This window comes from Mobula hypostoma, chromosome 6 (assembly GCF_963921235.1).
Source record: "Mobula hypostoma chromosome 6, sMobHyp1.1, whole genome shotgun sequence".
NCBI lineage: Eukaryota > Metazoa > Chordata > Chondrichthyes > Myliobatiformes > Myliobatidae > Mobula > Mobula hypostoma.
This window is the reverse complement of record NC_086102.1, coordinates 60,459,326-60,481,800: the sequence shown is the minus strand read 5'-3', so window position 1 is coordinate 60,481,800 and position 22,475 is coordinate 60,459,326. Positions and strand designations below refer to the sequence as shown.

Here is a 22,475-nt window from a genome sequence, read left to right as displayed (position 1 = left end):
GGGAGACCCCTGTGATCCTCTTGATGGTTCTTACTGTCCTCTGTAGGGTCTTGTCCTCTGATGCCTTGCAGCTTCCATTCCACACAATGATGTAGCCAGACAGGATACTCAATGGTGTTCCTATGGAAAGTTGCTTGCATGGAGACAGCGGACTTTGAGTGGCTCAATCTCCTCAGAAAGTGTCAACGCTGCTCTGCCTTCTTGACTATTGAGGAGGTGTTGTAGGTCCATGTTGGATCATCTGTTATGTACACACAAGTAACTTTGTGCTCTTAACTCTCTTCACAGCAGAGCCGTTGATGTGCAATGGAGAGTGGTTGACCTGTACTTTCCCCAAGAACACCTTTGTCTCTTTTGTCCTATCCATATTGAGACTCCGGTTGTTGTTCCTGCACCATTTTACAAGCCTCTCTACCTCCTCTCTGTATGCTGACTCATGGTTGTTGCTGATGAGGCCAATCACTGTAGTATCATCTGCGAATGTGATGTGGTTTGAGCTGAATCTGGCAGTGAGTCGTGAATCAGCAACGTGAATAGCTGTGGTCTGAGCCCGCAACCCTGGGGGGTACCAGTGCTCAGTGTAATGGAGGTGAGATGTCAGCTTGGACTGACTGGAGTTTTTCCATCATGACTTCTAAGATCCAGCTACAAAGAGAGGTGTCGAGTCCCAACGACGACATTTTTCCCAACAGTCTTTGATGGATGATTGTGTTAAGTGCAGAGCTGAAGTCACTGAACAATATCCTGGCGTATGAGGCATCGTTTTTTAGGTGGGACAAGACTGAGTGGAGGGCCGAGGCTATAGCATCATCAGTAGACCGGTTTGACTGGTTGGCAAACTGGAAAGGGTCCATTGTAGCTGGAAAGTGGGATTTTATATGACCCATGATCTGCTGCACAAAGCCAATGCCACTGAGTAGTAATCATTTAGGCCGGTTATCGTTGATCTGTTGGGCATTGGAATGATGGTGGCTGTCTTGAAACTTGCACGGACAGTGGGCTGTTTCAGAGAGATGTTAAAAATATCTGTTAAGACCTCTATTAGCTGGGTTACAAGGCTCTCAGCACCTAACCAGTTAAAGTTGTCTGACCCTGCAGTTTGGTGTGGGTTTACCCTGGTTAGCTTCCCCTTCACCTCGGTGGGGCTGGACAGGGTGCCTGTTCCTCAGGAAGAGAGCGGGCTTTCCTCAGTGTCACATCATTCAATTGGTCAAATCGTGCATAGAAAGCATTCAGACTATCAGGAAGGGAAGCTGTCACTGAGGCACAGGGTGGACTTGTAATCGGCTATGGTTTGTATACCTTGCCACATGCACTGTGTGTGTCCCTGGTGTCACAGGGATGTCTGGATTTTCTGTGTGTGCTCATGCCTTGCCTTCCTGATGGCATGGGAGAGTGCAGCTCTTGCTGACTTTAGAGTTGTCGTGTCCCCCAATCTGAAGTCAGTGTCCCGATCCCTAATCACTGCACAAACCTTTGCAGTGGAGCGATGGTTTCTGGTTTGCCTTGATAGTGTAGTGTTTACTCACGGTAATGTTCTCAATGCACTTTCCTATGTAGGCAGTCACCGATAATGCAAGTTCATCAATGTTGACGTGATGATCGTAGGTAGCCGTCTCCCTGAATATGCTCAAGTCCACGCTTTTGAAGCAGTCCTGCAGTGCTGAGGTAACACCTTCTGGTCAGTCCTGATTTCCCTGTGAACTGGGCTGACTCTTTTAACCTGTGGTCTGTATGCAGGAATTAGCAAAATGGATATGTGGACTAAGTATCGGAGGTGAGGGTGGGAGATAGCCTTGTCGACACCATTAACGCTGTATAAACCAGGTCTAATATTCTCTCCAGGTGCAAAGTTGACATGCTGGTAGAATTTTGGCAGGACTGTTTTTAAATTGGCATGATTGAAGTCAACAGTAACAATGAAGACACCATCGGAGTGAATGGCTCCGAGGTTGCGGAGTTCCTACACCGCCTCCCCAGCACAAGCAGGGTTGGTGGGTGGAATATAAACAGCAATAATCACAATGGCAGTGAGGTCCTTCAGTAAGTAGAAGGGCCTGCACTTCATTTTAAAAGCTCCAGCTGTGGTGAGCAGTGGGCCCTTGCTGCCAATGTGTTCACACACCAGTTCTTATGGATGTGGACACACAGTCCTCCTGCATGGGTCTTCTCGGAGGTCACAGCACTTCTGTCTGTCTGAAAGGAGATTGCTTCTGGTAGCTGGATAGTGTCTTGAAGCCATGTTTCTGACGGGACAGGTGTGCACCAGTCCCTCATCTCTTGCTGGTTCAGCCGCAGGTAATCCAGCTGATTTTCCAGCGACTGGACGTTAGGGAGTAGAATCGATGGCAGCACGACCCTGCTTTAATGCCGGCGCACTTCTGCGTTTGAGCGCACTGCTTCCAACAGCCGCTTCCCTGAGCAGCTGCAGTAGACTGTGGTGCAGAGTGAGAGCTCACTCCCTGCATTAGTCCGTAACTGTGCAGTGGCTTTGTTACTCCGCTCGCTAGCTCGGTAGACTTGCAGATTTTGGTGTTCTTGATGTTCAGCTGTATTTTTCAGTCATAGAAAAGACGAGAGATTTCACTGTTGGCCGCCACATCCGTGAGCATTGTCATCTTGTAGGAGTATCACCAAACAAAATTTGATACCTTGCCACTGGGGATATTGGAACAAGTGACCTAAAATTTGGTAAAAGAAGTAGGTTTTAAATTATGATTATAAAATAAATGAAGCAAGATACATTGAAAAAGGAAATTCCAAAATTTAGAATTCTACCGCTTGCAGGCAAGGAGAAATTACAGTTGTGGATGCATTAATGTGTAGTTTGGAGAGGCATTGCTCTCTTTCGAGGGTGGAGATATGAATCCATAGAGGGGTAGAAATCAAAGCTGATAATTCAAAAATAATTCATAATTGAATGTGGCATTGTTGGACTGAGAGGCAGTATCGGCCAATAAGCAAAAGGGATAGGTAGATGGGATGTGGGAGATCGGAGAGGGATAGGAGAAGTTTGGATGTCATTGCATTTATCATAGATTGAGTAGAAGGCCAGCAGAGCAATGAGATAGTCAAATTTAAAGGAAGCTGATAATAATTGCAATATGCATGTAATAACTCTTTCATTACCATTTCCACTATCAAAGTACAAGAGACTTCCGAGGGAATTTCTTGAATTAATTTGAAATGAATTGTATACCAACTTTATGTTAACAGAAAACAAAAGCTTGAGCTAGTCATTTCTATGGCCAATTGCATTTTACGTTTCAGTGCCTATGGCAACAAAAAGTTGTCCACTCAGTGGAGTCCTAATACATGTTGGAGATAATGGCCCCAAATTGTGGTGTAAGCAATTACATGGGGCCATTACTCTTGTCCAGCATTCATTTAAAAATCAGCTTGGACAACACTGCTCCTTAGATCAGCCTGGCTGGGCACATTCTAAATTGGTAATCTGCATAGTCGTAGCATTTTTCTGGATTTGACCCAGCATTTTTCTGCTAGTTGAGCCATTTTCTTTCTGTTCATTTCTGAAACTTTGCTTAATTTGATTTGTCTGGCTGTTTAACTACATTAATACCCTGATGAACTTGGATGGGTTCAAAGTCTGGACACATTTATTTTATTTCGCGATACAGCCCTCCTGGTTGTTTGAGTCACGTAGTCCCAGCAACCTCTGACAACCCCAATTAGCCCTAACCTAATCACGGGACAATCTATAATGAACCAAGTAACCTATCCAGTGTATCTTTGGACTATGAGAGGAAACTGGAGCACCCAGGGAAACCCACACATTCCACGAGGAGGACGGACAGAGATTCCTTACGGACGGTGCCAGAATTGAACTCTGAACTCTGATGTAATAGTGTCGTGGGAACTGCTACACTACTGTAGCACCCATTGTAGCCTTCTAGGACTCAGTACTGAAATCCCCAAACTCGGGTTGCTTGATTTCTCACTCTATCAATCTTTCATCTATAATATTAACTCAGCTCGTTTTTTTTTCTTCCCTTTATTTCCTCTCTTGGAGAGAACTTGCCCAGCTGAGGGAGAGTTGCTGAGCTTGTCCTCCTGCTCTGCATTTTGTGATAACTTGATCCTTTTATCTAGATTCTCCTGTCTACATTCTCACTCTCTGTCACCTCTGATTCACTCATTGACCAGATAACCTATTCAGAGGGTATCCCTGTCTCTCCAGTTTTGCCACAACAGAGACTTTCCCCCACCCTTCCTACAGCTTTACAGGTGTCTTTCTTCCTCTTTTTCATTTTTGAGGAGGGGTTGTCAACTTGAATTATTTCTATTCCGAAAGACGTTGAGGATTTCCTGCATTTTCTGATTATGTTTTAGATTTCAAAGTGTATCTTACCTGCCATTTTCTTTGTTCTTTTTGGAGGAGAAACTGAAAACAACTCTGGATGTTGGAAATCCAAATCAATATCGGTGAGGAGAAAAGCAGTTATTGATATGAGTCATTGAAAACAATTGTGTTAAATGTGCAGAGAGGGGAAATGAGGGAATGTCTGAGAGGGTGCAGACTAAAACTGTCACTTTATTTACTTAACTTACTGAGATACAGCTCAGAACAGGCCTATCTGCCCCTTTGAGCTACGCCATTCAGCAACCCCCATGCAACCCAAGCCTAACCAAGGGACAATTTACAACCAGTATGTCTTTGCACTGTGGGAGGAAACCAGAGCACCCGGAGGAAAACCACACGGTCACTGAGAGAACATACAGACTCCTTGACAGGCAGTGGTTAGAACTGAGCCCGGGTCACTGGTACTACTGGTACTATAATGTGACTAGTTAAGCACTACGCTATTGTGCCATCCAATTAGGAGCATGGGAAATACAACACCAGCCATGAACTGCCCCCACTCACCGCTCTTCCATCATCCAGGGATCAAACAATCCTTCCAGAAGAGGCAGCCATTCATTTGCTTTGTGACGTGTTATGGAAGTAAATGTATGCACAGGCACCTGGTCCAAAGAATTCACCAAAATGCTTAACACAAAGGAACGGTATGTATGGGATAATATGACAATGAAGAACTAAATCCTGCTCAATTTATTGAAGTCTGTACAATTAGTTTGTCATATTTAAATAATTTTCAACTTTTGTGAGGCCAGGCAAGCCCCAAAAATGCATATATGCTCTGGGAAGAGAGCAACAGAAACCGGAACTATTCTGGGATGTAGATATGCTAATTGCTGCCCTTTGCTGTAAGTTTCTGCATCTTCGTGTGACTAACATGATGTCTGCTAGATCAAAGCCTTTCTCACCCCTGGTCTGCTGTGATACTGTACTGAATAAAAGCAGCTATATCAAACTGTTGAATGTTGGCACAGATCTCATTTGAAGCCCTGACCTAGTTCTGTGAAGAAGCCCCATTTTATTTCCTTTTGCCTACAACTGGGAGCATTGGGCACCAGATTGACATGTCTCCTAGCCCCCTGCCCTCTTTCAGTCTGGCATTATCTGCCAGAATTCCTGATCTGTTAACTCTGGTATGCATCTCATTTGCATACTTTGGTATCAACAAAATATATATAAATTAAAGTCCTTTGTTTCATCCATTTCAGCAGGATCAGCACCCAACAGCACTTGGGAGATTCTGGCAACATGTTGCAAAGAGGGCTAAACTCTTCTTGGGCTTCTTGCCAGGAACAGATATCAATTTTAATCAACATTAAGATGACAAATTCTGCCATGATGGCAGAGTTGGACATCGAAACTTTGGTTACAATTAATATCTGTACCCGGCTGGAAGCCCAAGAAGAGTTTATTCCTCACACACATCGAGAAAGCACGAGACAAACAACAGGAATTCTGCAGATGCTGGAAATTCAAGCAACACACAGGGTCTTGGCCTGAAACATCGACTGTACCTCTTCCTAGAGATGCTGCCTGGCCTGCTGCATTCACCAGCAATTTTGATGTGTGTTGCGAGAAAGCACGAGATCCTTTTTTCATCTTGCAAAGAGCTTTCCAAAGGTGGCACTTTTACAGCATGGTTATCATGCACACACTAAGATGTCAAATAAATTAAGAATAATCTTGCATTGTAGGATACAAATGTTTGTACAACTTGTATTTTTCAGTGCAAGTTGTGGAATATTGGTTATAATTTATGAAGCTTCCTACCCCTCCTTCCTGTGTAACTGCCTGTGATGTTAATCTGAAGAATATATAGTTTCAGTGTGACAATAGACTGAATTATATATAGCATTTGACTCCATAAGATAGAAGAAATCAAGTCCATGTTAGTGATTTCACCATGGACCTGTGGTCCTGTTTGCAAATTTAGAATTCAGTTGTTTTTGTAGATCTTTACTGTGTAATGCACTCCTATTTGCAGGGCTTTGAGTATGCCCACGAGAAAATGAATCTCAGGGTTGTGTATGATGACATTTGCGTGCTTTTATAATAAATTTACTTTGAACTTTGAGATATCCAACAGGTCAGCAGCTCTAATGGAGAGGGGAAAAGCTGAGTAAAAATCCCAGATGGATTACAGACAGAAATGGGCAGTTTTGATTTAGATGGAAAGAGCGAGTCAGGTGAAGTTAGAGATGTTGACACTGAGTATGACGGCTGCAGTTTGCCTTGACAGAAGATGAGTTGCTGTTCCTCAAGCTTTTGTTGGGCCCAGTGATAATGCAAGAAGTCACAGACTGTGAGCACAGAGTGGAGATGGATGGATAATTAAAGCAGCAGACAAGTGCGAGCTCAATTGTTCCTGCAGACTGAATGCAGGAGTTCTGTAAAGGGGCTACCAAAACTGACTTTGGTTTATTCAATGTCGAGGAGATCACACTGCGAACACTAAATGCAGTACACTAGTTTGTTGTCAGGGAGATCGCTTTGACGTCTAGACTCAGTTACCTGAAGAAGCCTCAGTTTATTTCCTTTAGTCTACAACTGGATCACTACTTCACTCGGGATGACTACTTGTTTGGTTCCCTGTGCGGTGGAAACGGGAGAGTTGCAAGGACAGATTTTGTTTCTTCCTGCAGCTGTATCGGAAGAGGTCCGTGGTGATAGACGAGCAGATCAGGAATTGTGATGGGAGCGATCACTTTACAATGCTGAAAGGTGAGGGTAATAGCATCCTAATCATGGAATCTTGCTGGAGCTAGCAGAACTTGCCAAGAATGATCCATCCTCATGCCACACATCTCTTTTCACCGCTTCTCACTGTATGAAGACTCATTTTTCTCAGTCAGGCAGCGATTCGCTCTACTTTTTAAATTTGGTGTACTGCATTCGGTGTGGACAATGTGATGTACTTTACTCTGAAGAAACCAAATGCAGATTAGGCAACCACTTGGCAGAGCACAACTATTCAGTCTGCAATAGTGACGCTGAATGTTTTATTTACTGCAACTTGAGTTCTTTATCCCTCTACCACACTGATTTGCCTGCCTGGAACTCTCCTGCACTGTTGTAACAATGCCCAACAGAACCTTGAGGTTGCTCAAGTTTTCTGTACTTTATACTGAGTTCTCCAACTTTGGGTAACTTGTTCTTTTGTCTCTGTCAGAACTTGCCTTTTCTGGCAGACATCCAACTGTGATGTTGGCTCAGTTTTTCTCTCTCTGTTAGTATAAGCTGACACACTGGGGATGTTCCACAGCACAGGCAAAGACGCATAACCACTGTCAAATTACCTCATTAACCCACTTGACCTGGTCTCACCCTAATGCAAATATTTTCCTTTTGTTTCTCTTGTACCTTCTCTGCAAGTTCAAATTACCTTATTTTTCTCATTGCAGTTTTGGTGAAGACTCTAACCTAAATGTTAACTATGTTTCTACTTCCACAGAAGTTGACTAACCTGCTGAGTTTTCTGATGCTTTCTATTTGTATTGCAGATTTCCAGTGAATGCAGATTTAAAAAAAAAATCCATTTACAGTGTTCTGTTATTGTCAGTCTTTGCCGGTTTTCTAGTTTGGAATGATGGCATCTGAAGCTGGCAGCATTCAAATAGGCTATGAACATGCATTGTGTAAGTGAGCAAAACTATAAATAGTTGTTAAAATCAGATTAAAGCAGACGGTTGCTCTAGCAACAGGAAACACCTGATCTCCTTCCTTTAGTCCTGTTCTGCACTGAGTAGGGATACACATCCCTGGCAGCTGGGACCATCTTAATCTGCTTATAGGAAAAGAGAATTAATCATTCCCTAAAAAGACACCAACAATGAAGTACACCTCATTTCATAGCTGAGGAAATGTGCTGCAATATTTTGCTCCATTTCTTGTATTTCACAATGGGAATTATTCATATCACTTTTATACATATCTCACATCTATTTGTAATACAAGATAGTGGGGGAATCTGATTCGAATTTAGATTTTTATTCATAAAATTCTGTGCATATCTGTTAATGTAAATATCAGAAGTGGTAGTCATTTTACCAGTAGCATGCCTTTTATTTAAATACTCTTAATGATGGTCTTAAACTAATTCCAAAATATTTGGAAGGATTGTATTTCATGGTGCATCAGTTTTATTTTCCTACTTGCTTAATTCAGTTCGGTATATTTAATAAAGTTAAATGCAGCTCGAACTTAATTAGTGAAGGAAGTCTTTCCAAGGACTTCCACTTCCAAGGGCACTTCATCACACGTTCTGGATATTTATTGTTTATTTATTTATTGTTATCATTTCTTTCTTTTTGTATTTGCAGTTTGTTCTCCTTTGCACACTGGTTGAATGCCCAAGTTGATGTGGTCTTTCACTGATTTTGTTATGGTTATTATTTCATTATGGATTTATTGAGTATGCCCACAAGAACATGAATCTCAGGGTTGTATATGGTGACATGTGTACTTTGATAATAAATTTACTTTGAACTTTGAAGTCAGCTAACACTCATAAACTGGGCTCTGGAAAATGGCTTCTTGCGATCAGCATCAGAGAGTTTGGCGGAGTAGAATCCAGTTTGATCCAGTTTGTGGGAGAAAATTGGAAGTGGTGGATGGAGGGAGGAAGCAAGATAATTAAAAGGAAGTGCAGGTTGAGAATAAATTGAATCCCCAAAAAGAGCTGTTTATCTTTCAAGATCTGTAGAATTAAACAATTGCATTGAATTGACTTTATTTCTTGCATCCTTCACATTCATGGAGTAAAAATCTTTACGTTACGTCTCCGTCTAAATGTGCAATGTGCAATCATAGTAATTTATAATAATTTGTAATAAATAGAACAGTCAATGTAATATAGAGTACACTCAGTTAATCAGTCTGATGGTCTGGTGGAAGAAGCTGTCCCGGAGCTTGTTTGTCCTGGCTTTTATGCTGCGGTAATGTTTCCTGGATGGCAGCAGCTGGAATAGATTGTGGTTGGAGTGATTCAGGTCCCCATTGATCCTACGGGTCCTTTTTTCACACCTGTCCTTGTAAATGTCCTGAATCATGGGAAGTTCACAACACTGGGCTGTCCACACCACTCTCTGCAGAGTCCTGCGATTAAGGGAGGTACAGTTCCCATACCAGGCAGTGATGCAGCCAATCAGGATGCTCTCAATTGTGCCCCTGTAGAAAGTTCTAAGGATTTGGGGGTCCAAACCAAACTTCCTCAGTCAATTGAGGTGAAAGAGGCGCTGTTGTGCCTTTTTCACCACACAGCTGGTGTGTACAGACCACATGAGGTCCTCGGTGATGTGGATGCCGAGGAATTTGAAGCTATTTACCCTCTTAACCCCAGGTTCATTGATGTCAATAGGGGTTAGCCCGTCTCCATTCCTCCTGTAATCCACAACCAGCCCCTTTGTTTTTGCGACACTGAGGGAGAGGTTGTTTTCTTGACACCACTGTATCAGAGAGATGACTTCTTCCCTGTAGGCCACCTCGTTATTGTCAATGTAGTGTCGTTGGCAAATTTAATTAGCAGATTAGAGTTGTGTGTGGTGACACAGTCATGGGTATACAGGGAGTAAAGAAGGGGACTCAGTACACAGCCCTGAGGGGCTCCTGTATTGAGAGTTGGAGGTGAGGGAGCTCACCCTTACCATCTACTGGTGATCTGACAGGAAGTCCAGGATCCAGCTGCACAAGGCAGGGTCAAGGCCGAGGTCTCTGAGCTTCTTGTCAAGCCTGGATGGAGCTATGGTGTTGAATGCTGAACTGAAGTCCAAGAATAGCATTCTCACGTAAGCATCCTTCTTCTCCAGATGTGTAAGGACGGTAGGTAGAGCTGTGGCTATTGTGTCGGTAGGCGAATTGTAGGGGGTCCAGTCTGTGTGGTACTTAAACCTACATTGTATTACATAACATCAGAAAGGCTACTTTTCCAGCAGATTCATTTTGTTTGATCTTGTTGGATGTTTAAGAAATTGCAAGATGTAAACTCCATTTAAAAGAAAAATTCCCTTGGAAACTCGTCATTCGACACAAGCATTCTTTAAACATCCATCTACCAATCCTGAGTAAATTAACTTTAAGAAAGTAAATAGTATTCTATGCACACAGACATTTCATCAGCATTGAAGGATTAAAAAGCACACTTTTATCCCTATTAAATTAATTAATAGTTACATAAATTTGCTTCAATTCCTTTATATCTGCGCAGAGTGGTCAAGTAAAATAAATTAATTGCTGTGCAGTAATATCAGAACAGATTGTTCAACACGATACCTCATCAAAAAGAACATTTGTTGACAGATGATTTGCAAAATGCATTTTCTTGCAATATGTTAAATTTTACAATGCTGCTTAAGATATTCCCTTTAGCCTAAAGCAGCTTCTCATTGGGAGGGAGCAGTGAAGTTTTAAGTATGCCTTTATCTGAATTTTAACTTTGCCTATGGAGAGAAATGCATGAGAGTTGAATGTTGGAAGTACAAGATGGCTTGAATATTTATGCACAATATTAACATGCAAGAGAAGAACTGTTTCTGGAGTAAGCACTTGGGTATATGTAGGAAAAAAAGGAAAATGAAAGGGACGAAGAGGAAACGGGTTAAAATGGGGTGTTTGGTGCTTATGGAGTGAACAAAAGCACAATTGAAGTTGCTGGCTTTTAAGAAACTGTGAAGACATTTTACAAAAGTTTCTGAAGTGAGCTTGCAAGATCTGAAAGGATGAACAACAGTCAAAGAAGAGGTGCAAGTAGCAACATAATTGCTCAGATACAACTTGACTTCAACAGATGAAGTGAATACAGGATTGACTTTATAGGTTATTGAATGATGGGGAGTACATTATTATTTTTGCACTTCTGTTTTCATTTCTGCTTCAAAATCTGTTAATGAAGTTTAAAATGAAGTGGGATGTAAGTAAATGTTAGCTTTGCCCAACTATGGTCTAATTAGACTCTCTGGATTATGCGCGTTATCAGCAGAGATGGATTACTTGATCCTCCTTTACTGTCCATAAATAACTTAATAACATTTTGAAGAAAACTCTGCCAACCTACCAAAGCCTTGTCTTCACAGCTAAGAACAGCCCTATTTGGACAAAATTCTGATCTGATTCTCATTTCTTTTCTATTAATCCTTTCCTATTACTACAATCACTTGACTTACAAGTTGAAAGGCTGTACACAAGTAAAATATCAGTAATACAGTAAATTCAAATAATTTTGTTGAAAATTGTAATTATAGAATTACTACGGAGTTCCATTAAAAATTGTCAGAATTTAACTGTGGTGTGAAGCTGCCTGATGTACATCCTGAATAGGCTTTCCTCCACGGAGTCAATAATAAAGAAGATTATATGACCTGCAACTGCCTGATTTCTATTACAACTTCACATTGCAGAAAATTTGAATGTGAGCTTGAGTTCTTTTAGTGGTAAGGTTTCACAATTGGTGTGATTGAGAATCATTAAACCCAGAATAACATGAAATCCACTGTCTGGTGGATTAATTGGAATTGTTATTGAAATAAGCAGTTAGCAATTATAACATGGTAACTTTATCAGATAATGACTGGAAGATTCTAGCTAATCCAAAAGCAGGAGTTTTAGAAATGAGTTTGCATGTGTTTCACGAAAAAATAATAAACTGAAAATAAAAACAGAATTTAAAAGATTTGAAATTCTGTTACTTCAATTATTTAACAGGATAAATTCTAACTCTGTTGCTGACTGTAAATAATGAATGATTGTTTGCATTATTGTTGTTAGAACTGTGGAATTGTCATCCTCATTGATCCACTGTACTTGTTGTAAATCCTAACAAAGGACAGTAAGAAAATCCCTGTTGTGTGTTGTCCTCATTTTGCACGTTGTTGAGTCGAATAAAAAATCTGCCTTCAGCAGATAAAGCGGCAGTGGACAGAGATATGGGGCAAAATTCGACCTCTAGAGTACAGCTGCTGATTTTATATTTGTTATTTGTCATTACTGCTGTCTTTTGACATGATAATAAATAACTTGTATGATCTATCTCGAAGGTAATGAATATAAAATCAAAATCTCAGCTACAAATGTGTTTCTGTGCAGAAAAGCTGAGACACTCGGTAATTTTGAAACCAGTTCAAGGGCTTATTAATTAATATAATGTAGTGCAAGTTGTCAGCAAGGTAACTTTAAGGCTGCAAGGCTGGGCATATTAAAAATGTCATTTTTTCAAGCTAGTGGGCCAGTGGATAACAAGAATTACAATTTGCTTTATGATTTACCATTATGTTTGCATAGTCTTAGAAATCATATTTTCCAAATGAATGAATACTAAATTTCCCCGGTTTCATCCACCACGTACTATGAGCAGAGTGGAATTGTCTAATGTTTAGAATGTGGAAAGAGAGGTTTCCCCCATTTCAGCAGTTCAATTATTTATAATGTGGATCAGGATTTTTCTTTAATAGCTAGTGGGCATCAAAACACTTTTCTGCAGATTAATTCAATACTTGTTCCTGCAAAATGATTGTAACACATGACTGTGCAGCCAGATTCAAGGAGAATCTGATCATTAAATTTGCTGATGATACCACAGTGGTGGGGCTCATCAGCAAAAATGATGAAACAATGTACAGGGAGGAGGTCAAACATCTAGAGAGCTGGTGCAGTGATAACAACTTGATGCTTAATGTCACCAAAACCAAGGAGATGATCGTCGCGGTCTCAGCCTGACACAAACCCCTCAGCATCAGCAGCTCCACAGTGGAGAGAGTGGAAAACATCAAGTTCCTTGGGGTGCAGATCTCGGACAATCTCACCTGGTCCAGGAACACCACTGGGATTGTGAAACGGACCCAGCAGAGATTGCAGTTTCTGAGGAAGCTTAAACAAGCATCACTCCCCACTAACATCTTAACTACATTCTACAGAGGCGTGGTTGAGAGTGTGCTGACCTTTTGCATCACAACCTGGTACTCCAGCTGCAGTGCTGTCGACAAAAAAGCCTTGCAGGGGATGGTTAGGGGAGCAGAGAAGGTTATTGGGGTCTCCCTACCTTCTGTCCAAGACTGCTTTCAGAGTCGATGCCTCCAAAAGACATGGTACATCAGTAAAGACCCCTCAAACCCTCTCCATGAACTCTTTGTTCTTCTGCCATCAGGCAAGCGTTACAGGAGCATCAAAACTAAAACCACAAGGCTACTAAACAGCTTCCTCCCACAGGCAGTCAGACTGCTAAATAGCTGCTCTACCTGACTCTGCTTTGGACACTTTTAACTTGCACTGGACACTTATAACTTGATTTTAACTGACGTGGCTGTTGTGTTTTTCTATTTATTGTTATGTTTATTATTTAGTGTTGCGTTCATTATGTTATGATTGCACTGCTCCTGGGAAACGATGTCTCATTCTGCCCTGCAGAGCTGATGTACGGTTAGAATGACAACAAAGTTTTTTGAATCTTTTGAATTTAGTCTTGACCTTTGGACCAAAAAGTACAGAAATCAGACAGTCGGGTCTGGTTTTAGATCAAAATCCAGTGACTTATTTGGGTGTTTTAATCTTTTTTGAAACAGTTGGTGACGGAAGCTTGGGCTTAGTGTCGTATTCTACATAATTAAAAAAAGATTGTCGAAGTTCACTGTTGAAGAACGATTATCTTTAAATACATCAAACTACTGTTTCCCATGGATCTGTATTTCAATTGTAATCCATATCATCCAAATGGGCAGGAACGTCATCCCCCACAAATAAATTAAGGCATGATTTGTTGTTTTGCATATATTGGATTCAGTCAGAAGATCATTAGGTCAGATGTGACTCCTGGGATTTGAGGACCATCCAAATGGTCACATCAGCGAATTTAGACTGATGCAATGCCTTCTGGGTTTCCTGAGTTAAACTGAGTTCCCCTTTGCTTTCATGTGATTGATGCAAAAGGTTTTAAGTTCGATTTGAAGAGGTTCATGGGAAATTCCCTGTTTTCCTTGGTAACATTTATCATCTTGGCTGAGGATACAAAGACCTAAATTACTGGATTAAAACACTGAAGCTTGGACTACTGATCCCGAGACAGATTTCACCTTGTTTCTGAAGTTTGGACAATGAATCATCTGTTCCTGAGCCGTGAAGAAGGGTCTCAACTCAATATCTATTGTCCACTTCCCTCCTTACCTGATGAGTTTTTATTTTTTGTTTCATTTTATTTAGAGATAACATATGGTAACAAACCCTTCTGGCCAATGAGCCCAATAGCACCCATGTGACCAATTAACCACCTAACCCAAGCAACACACACAAAATGCTGGAGTTCTTCAGTGGTGTTCTTCACACAGACTAACCTATCTGTGATGCCAGGCTGCCAATCAATGTGATTGATTTATTGCCTTGTCTGTAGAGGCACGTGAGGAAATGAAAATAAATGCAATCTTTGCCAGAGCCGGCTACATCCAGTAAAAATAAATAAATGCTTTACCATGTCCTGAATTTGTGAAATATAGTGGACTAAAGATTATAATTGGCTGGGATATTGCATTTTCTGTGAACATTGTCATTGAGTAGATACCTCAGATTTCCAAGAAAAGAAGAATAAGCAATAAATGGAAAATACACAGTAAACTGATTCACTTGGGGCGTAAAATACAGAATAAAAAGACATCCGTCAGAAAGTTCAAGTCTATTGAATTGCTGAACTTAGTGACACATGGGTAGGAAATGATGGGCATTTCTCAGGAAACTCTGGACTATTAAAATGTGTGATTTTCTATATGGATGTGTTCCTTAACTTCTATTTTCAGACATCCCACCCTGCAAAAACTCATTTCAGGGAGGTAGCACCATCAATTTGCGGGAGACTCTTGGAACTTCCGGGAGAGGTGGGATGTCTGCAATAGAGTAGCTCCTTAGCAGCTAGCCAGCTAGTTTAAATAACGTTAGCTATGCTAATGAATGAGGTGAAAGTCAATTCAGTTAATGATAGAACTTAGTGTGGTGATTGTTCTCTGCGTGCAGGGCTTTGGCGAACCAGCAATGTAATAAAATTGTTTGGCTCTACCATGTTATCACCTTGCTGTCATGCTAAACTTCATGAATTCTCATAAAAAGTGAGGGCAGTATCTGTCAAGTGCACAAGTAGACTGAACCTTAGATGATTTGTCTGTGTGAAATGGATTTAGAAAAAGGTTGTAGTGATTAATTATTGCAGTGCTTTAACCTTGGTGAGACCTCCTTGTATTAACACCTTTGAAATATATTACTCTCATGCAAAGCTCTCCACTGAGCTTGTAATAAGATTTGTGTACCCTGCAAATAGTTGGGGGTTGAATAATACTTTAGAGAGTGCATGATTTTCAAATGCTGTGTTGCATTTCATTCAATGAAGTTGAAAACAGTGGAAATTCAGTCTATGCATTGCAGACTTCCTTATAAGAAATGTAAATGAGTACAAATATTCTTGGTTGTTTCTGAAATCTAAAACACATGCAACTCCTACAAGTCCTTATGTTGTCAAAAATATATTTTTGTGCAGTGACAGGTATTCTCTTCAGTAACACCATTTTGCAACTGAATTGAAATTAATAAATTCGAAATATATAATTTGATCTGTTTATTCGTGTTAAGGGTTCAAAATACATTTCCCATACATCTTGTACTCAGTGAGACAAACAATATTGTCTAATGGTGATTAATGATATTAGATGGCTGTAATGCATTGGTGTAATGTTAACTTTTCCTTGGCAGGTTGGGTGGAGCTGTTAGAAGTTACTGTGGGTAGTACGAGTGTAAAGGTTGCCAGAGGTCAAACAGCAGTACTACCATGTACCTTCAAAACGAATGCGGCGTTGACTCAGCTGAACGTCATCTGGACTGTGACACCTCGATCCAATGCCAATCAGCCAGAACAGGTTGGTCTTTTAAAAAAATAGTACTTCATTTGCAAATCAGTATGTTGTATTTGCTTGCATTCACTAAAATTAATTTAAGCTTACCTATGTAGTACTTTTTGAGCTTGCTGATGTTATTGGGAGAGGGGAGATATCAAGAAACTGCCCTAATAGCACCTGCACCATATTTATTTTGGAGAAGAGCCTTGGTTATTTTGCTCCGATGCAGCAACTCTGGTGAGTCTCTTTGACGTCATGACAACAGAAGCAGTCCTCATAGTGAATTACTTGGACTAGCTACAAGCTTCAGGATACTCAATCTCAGCTGCTATAGAGACTTTATTTATTGAGTCCTTTGTTCCTCTTTCACCTGCCAGCTTTCCATCCTTTAACCCAGAACATTGCCCTGACGGAATATTCCCCAGGCTGCTCCACGAGGCGAGGAAAGAGATTGCTGAGCCTCTAGCTAGGATCTTTATGTCCTCGTTGTCCACGGGAATGGTACCGGAGGGAATGTTGTCCCCTTGTTCAAAAAAGGTAGTAGGGATAGTCCAGGTAATTATAGACCAAGTGAGCCTTCTGTCAGTGGTGGGAAAGCTGTTGGAAAAGAATCTTAGAGATACGATCAATGGGCATTTAGAGAATCATGGTCTGATTAGGGACAGTCAGCATGGCTTTGTGAAGGGAAGATCGTGTCTAACAAGCCTGTTAGAGTTCTTTGAGGAGGTGATCAGGCATATAGATGAGGGTAGTGCAGTGGATGTGATCTATATGGATTTTAGTAAGGCATTCGACAAGGTTCCACACAATAGGCTTATTCAGAAAGTTAGAAGGCATGGGATCCAGGGAAGTTTGGCCAGGTGGATTCAGAATTGGCTTGCCTGCAGAAGGCAGAGGGTGGTGGTGGAGGGAGTACATTCAGATTGGAGGATTGTGACTAGTGGTATCCCACAAGGATCTGTTCTGGGACCTCTACTTTTCGTGATTTTTATTAACATAACACTCCTGTTTCTTATAAACGACCTGGATGTGGGGGTAGAAGAGTGGGTTGGCAAGTTTGCAGACAACACAACGGTTGCTGGTGTTGTAGATAGTGTAGAGGATTGTCAAAGATTGCAGACAGACATTAACAGGTTGCAGAAGTAGGCTGATAAGTGGCAGATAGAGTTCAATCCAGAGAAGTGTGAGGTGGTACACTTTGGAAGGACAAACTCCAAGGCAGAGTACAAAGTAAATGGCAGGATACTTGGTAGTGTGGAGGAGCAGAGGGATCTGGGGGTACATGTCCACAGATCCCTGAAAGTTGCCTCACAGGTAGATAGGGTAGTTAAGAAAGCTTATGGGGTGTTAGCTTTCATAAGTCGAGGGACAGAGTTTAAGAGTCGCGATGTAATGATGCAGCTCTATAAAACTCTGGTTATGCCAGACTTGGAGTACCGTGTCCAGTTCTGGTCGCCTCACTATAGGAAGGATGTGGAAGCAGTGGAAAGGGTACAGAGGAGATTTACCAGGATTCTGCCTGGTTTAGAGAGTATGCATTATGATCAGAGATTAAGGGAGCTAGGGCTTTACACTTTGGAGAGAAGGAGGATGAGAGGATACATGATAGAGGTATACAAGGTAATAAGAGGAATAGATAGAGTGGATAGCCAGTGCCTCTTCCCCAGGGCACCACTGCTCAATACAAGAGGACATGGCTTTAAGGTAAGGGGTGCGAAGTTCAAGGGGGATATTAGAGGAAGGTCTTTTACTCAGAGTGTGGTTGGTGTGTGGAATGCACTGCCTGAGTCAGTGGTGGAGGCAGATACACTAGTGAAGTTTAGGAGACTACTAGACAGGTATATGGAGGAATTTAAGGTGGGGGGGTTATATGGGAGGCAGGGTTTGAGGGTCGGCACAACATTGTGGGCTGAAGGGCCTGTAATGTGCTGTACTATTCTTTAAAAAAAATCCCCAGTCCACAATATCCACACTCGGATTTTTCCTCTTCATAATTGCCCTTTGCCGAATTTCAGACCTGAGTTCTGGATTTGCTGTCACCTACTGGGGGAAAGCGAAATATTTGAAAGAAACTGAAGATTGTTGCACATGACATACTGCAGGTTAATTTTTCTGCTGGTTTTAAATGTTGACTGTACTGTAGTGGCTGAAAGATTGGTGTCTGTGACTACTTGTGGAACTGGGTTGGTCAGTGAGGGCTCTGGTGGAAATAGAGAGGATGGGTCAGAATTGGTGAAAAAGCAGTAGCTGACCATTCCCATTTAGCTTTCTGTCCCATTTTCATATTCTGAGAAAATAAAAGAAAATTGCTATCTCGCATCTAATGAGAAGCATCAGAAAAACTAAACAGCTGAAGTGATTCAGCTTCTGGAATAAGATCCCACACCTTGGAACCAGACCATCAGCCCATAACATTCCACCTCAGTTGGTGGGCATCCATCTTTATTAATCCAATTTTCCAGCCCAAGCCTTCTAGGCCGAGGGATTCAAGTGCTTGCCTAGATACTGGACAGGGATAAGAGACTGCATAGGCTAGTTTTTTTTTCATTGAAGCATGGAAGTGGCATCACTGAGGTAGATAAAATCACGAGGGGTATTGATAAGGCGAATGGTAGAGTAGTGAAGTCTAAAACTAAAAAGCATAGGTTCAAAGTGAGAAGGGAAAGGTTTAAAGAGGAGGTGTGAAGCAACATTTTCACACGCAATGGTGGGTGTATGGAATGTGCTGCTAGAGGAAGGGGTAGAGGTGCTTAAAAAGCATATGTACAGGTAAGCACGGAGATTCTGGAAGTTCAAAACAACGCACACAAAATGCTAGAGGAACTCAGTAGGTCAGGCAGCAAGCATGGAAATGAGCAAACAGTCAACATTTCAGGTTGAGACCAAGAAATATTTCGAGGGATTATGGACAAACGTGGTCAAATGAGTCTAGCTCGTGTAGGACATTTGATTGACCTGGATGAGTCAACAGGGTCTGTTTCCCTGTTGTATACCTCCCTGACTTCTTCGATGCACCCACCACTTTCTAAGGCATTGTCTTTCAAGAACTCACCACCCCCTGGGTGAATCCTAGATTTCTTCTAAATTTCTTGCCCCTTGCCCAAAATCTGTGTCCTTTAGTTTTGTCTACCTTAATTATACTTTAATAATTTTATATACCTTTTAATTTTCTCCACTCCAGGGAAAACAGACCTAGTCTCTCCAATCCCTCCTCATAACTGAAAACATTCCATCTAGAAAACATCTTGCTGAATATCCTTTGTATCCTCTCCAGCACTATTACATCTTTCCAAGAGAGTGGTGACCAGAACTGAATGCAGTACTCTACCTGACATCTCACTTGAACAATATTTTATAAAACTGGAGCTTAATATTCTTGCTCTTGTATTCAGTGCCCCATCCAAATGACTAATGAAGGTCAATATCTCACACGCCACCTTAACCACGTTATCTACCCACACTGCCTTTTAAAAATATTTGGACTTTTAGACCAAAGAGAAACTTTTTCTCCTGATTTTTAATGAAGTGATGGGGTTTAAGCACTTGTGCATGTGTGTATTTGTGAGCTGGAGGATGAACAGAGGTTTATGATAGAATTGACACTGGGAGTGGTTAAATGACAACAGATGGCACACGGCAGAGGAAGGTGATAATGGGACAAGAGAATGCTTAGTGGCAAGGATCAGTGTTCCAGAGAGCGGGCTGTCTGTTGGGGATTCAATACTTGTCAGAGATCCGAGTCTTACTGAAGGAAGCGAACAGGGGCAGCCTTGAATGGGACTCATCATCCACTCTAGAGTGTACTGTGCTTTCTCCATTGCTCAGTGCAGAAAATGCAGTTTTGTGTGTTGGAACTTCTTAGTCAATGTTCCATAAATACCCTTTGGGATTCAAGGGTTGTGTAAGATTCAGAGGTCAGTGGCAAAAGGATGGAGAATTAAAACTACACATGACTGAAAGCTCAGGGTCACACTTAAGAATGGATTTTGTTTCTTTGGATTGTGAGGATCAGGGTAATGTGACAGGTTGTTCAACAGAGTTAACAGGTACATGTTTTGTAAAGACACGAGCCGAGAAAATTCTCAGGGGGGATAAAAAGATCTGTCAATAGTTATGTGACTTTCATGCCTGGTCATGATTAAAAGAGGGACTTATGTGGGACCCAAGCTTTTCTTTCCTGTGGTTGAGGTGAGGTGGGGTAACCATGGTGAGTAAAACCTGTAAGCTGTTGAGAGCAATGGAGATGGGATGGTTCCTTAGTGTGGTTAGAGAAATGGTCCCTCAGACCAGGTCTAGTGAACAGCATTTGTTGTTGGTACTTGTAGTGGGGCTGCCCATCTGACTGGGGATGTACCTTTTCCAGTTGTTCCTCATGATGGGGATATTAAGATTGAATGGAAAGATTGTGATAGACTTGTCCTCTTTACCTTACTCTGTGGTGCCTTATTTCAGATAGGATTGCATGAGCGAGGGGAGGAATAAAGGCAATCCCTACAGATTTTGTTGCTTTCTTTTCAATGAAGGAAGTTTGTTGAATCCTCCTTTAGTTCCTTGACCGGTGGGTGGAGCCTCTCTTCCTATCCTTTTTACCCATCAAGTTCCATGGAATCCCATTCATGAAGGGTTCTATCAATATAAAATTGGAAAGTATTGACTGTTAGATGAACAATGATTAGTGGAGTACGTAGTGGGGGCTTTGAGAAATCTGGAGCTGGGTAAGGGTCCCTGGTTTACTAAGTGACTCAAAACACTCAGCAGCCATGAAGGAAGAAATAGACTCACTGTTTCAGGTCAATACAATATATTTGTTGCAATATGAAGTTGGAGGAAAATTGTCCCTATTTCTTCTGACTCCTAATGATTCTTCAATCTGGCCCGTTTCACTCTAAACCTTTGCTATTTGTGTACCTGTCTTAAATTTCTTTTAAATGTTGTAGTTTTTCTCTCTGCCTTTTCTTCTGACAAGACATACACATCCACAGCACCACCTGTGTGGGGGAAGACTTGCCCTTCAAGTCCCCTTTAAAATTTTCCCTTCTTACCATAAGTACATGCCCTCTAGATTTAAATTCCCATCTTAGTTTTTAAAAAAATTCCTGTGACCTTTATCTATGTTCTTTCTTATTTTATAAACCTCTGTAGGGTCATGCGTCAGTTCTGGGGGAAAAATGTCCTGGTCTATCCAAATTTTCCTTGTAACACAAGCTCTCCAGTCCCAGTAACCTCATTATGAATCTTTTCTGCACCCTTTCCAACTTAAGGGCATTCTTCCTATCACTTGGAAATCAGAACTGTACACAATACTCCAAGCGTGGTCTCCCCAAAGTCTTGTACATTTGTAACATGAAGTCTCAATTCTTGTATTCCATGGCAAGCATTCCAAATGCCTTCCTCCTCACTCTGTCTACCTGCTGTTGGGCGGAAAGAATTCAAATCTACAAATCAGCAAACTGGAATGAGCTAAGGACAGTGGAAGTAGCTTGACTCACTGTTTGGCTGACCTGGCTAACCTGGTTTGAATTGACCTGGTACAGGGAGAGCAACATTCAGTGGTGTTCATGAGAATGATTCAGGGAATGAAGGGGTTAATTTATGAGGAGCATTTGGCAGCTTTGGGCCTGTACTAACTGGAATTTAGAGGAATGCGGGGGGGGGGTGCGGTTGCTGTGGATTTCCTTGAAACCTACGAAACGTTGAAAGGTTTAGATAAGGTGGTTGTGTAGAGGATGTTCCCCATGGTGGGGGTATCCAGAACTAGAGGGCACAGCCTCAAAATTGGGGAGGGGCGGCCTTTCAGAACAGAAGTAAGGAGGAATTTTTTTTCGCCGGAGAGTAGTGAATCTGTGGTTGCTCTGCCACAGACTGTGATGGAGGCCAGCTCCGTAGGTATATTTAAAGTGGAAGTTGATTGTTTCTTGATTGGTCAGGGCATCAAAGGATATGGTGAGAAGGCAGGTGTATGGAGTTGAGTGGGATCCAGGATCAGCCATGATGGAATGGCAGAACAATTCTGCTCCTATGTCTTACGGTTTTATGATCTAACAAAGAAAGTTTATAAATACCGGAGATGTTGCAGATGCTGGAAATCCAGAGTAGCACACACAAAGTACTGGAGGAATGTAGCAGGTCAGGTAGCATCTATGGAGGGGCATAAACAGTCAACGTTTTGGGCCAAGATCTTTTATTGGGTAACAAAGAAAGTTACCTGAGGCACCAATCAGGTGGAAGAGCAATAAAGTAAT

General features: G+C 41.5%; 1 protein-coding gene across 2 annotated transcripts in view; it reads left to right on the top strand.

Annotated features, from left to right (window-relative positions):
• Positions 1–22,475, top strand: part of igsf11 (immunoglobulin superfamily member 11) — a 233,794-nt gene that overhangs the window by 142,528 nt on the left and 68,791 nt on the right. For both annotated transcript variants that reach the window (XM_063050868.1, XM_063050869.1), the window contains exon 2: positions 16,091–16,254. In XM_063050868.1, the coding sequence (XP_062906938.1) occupies positions 16,091–16,254 (164 nt within the window). The remainder of the gene's footprint in view (positions 1–16,090; positions 16,255–22,475) is intronic.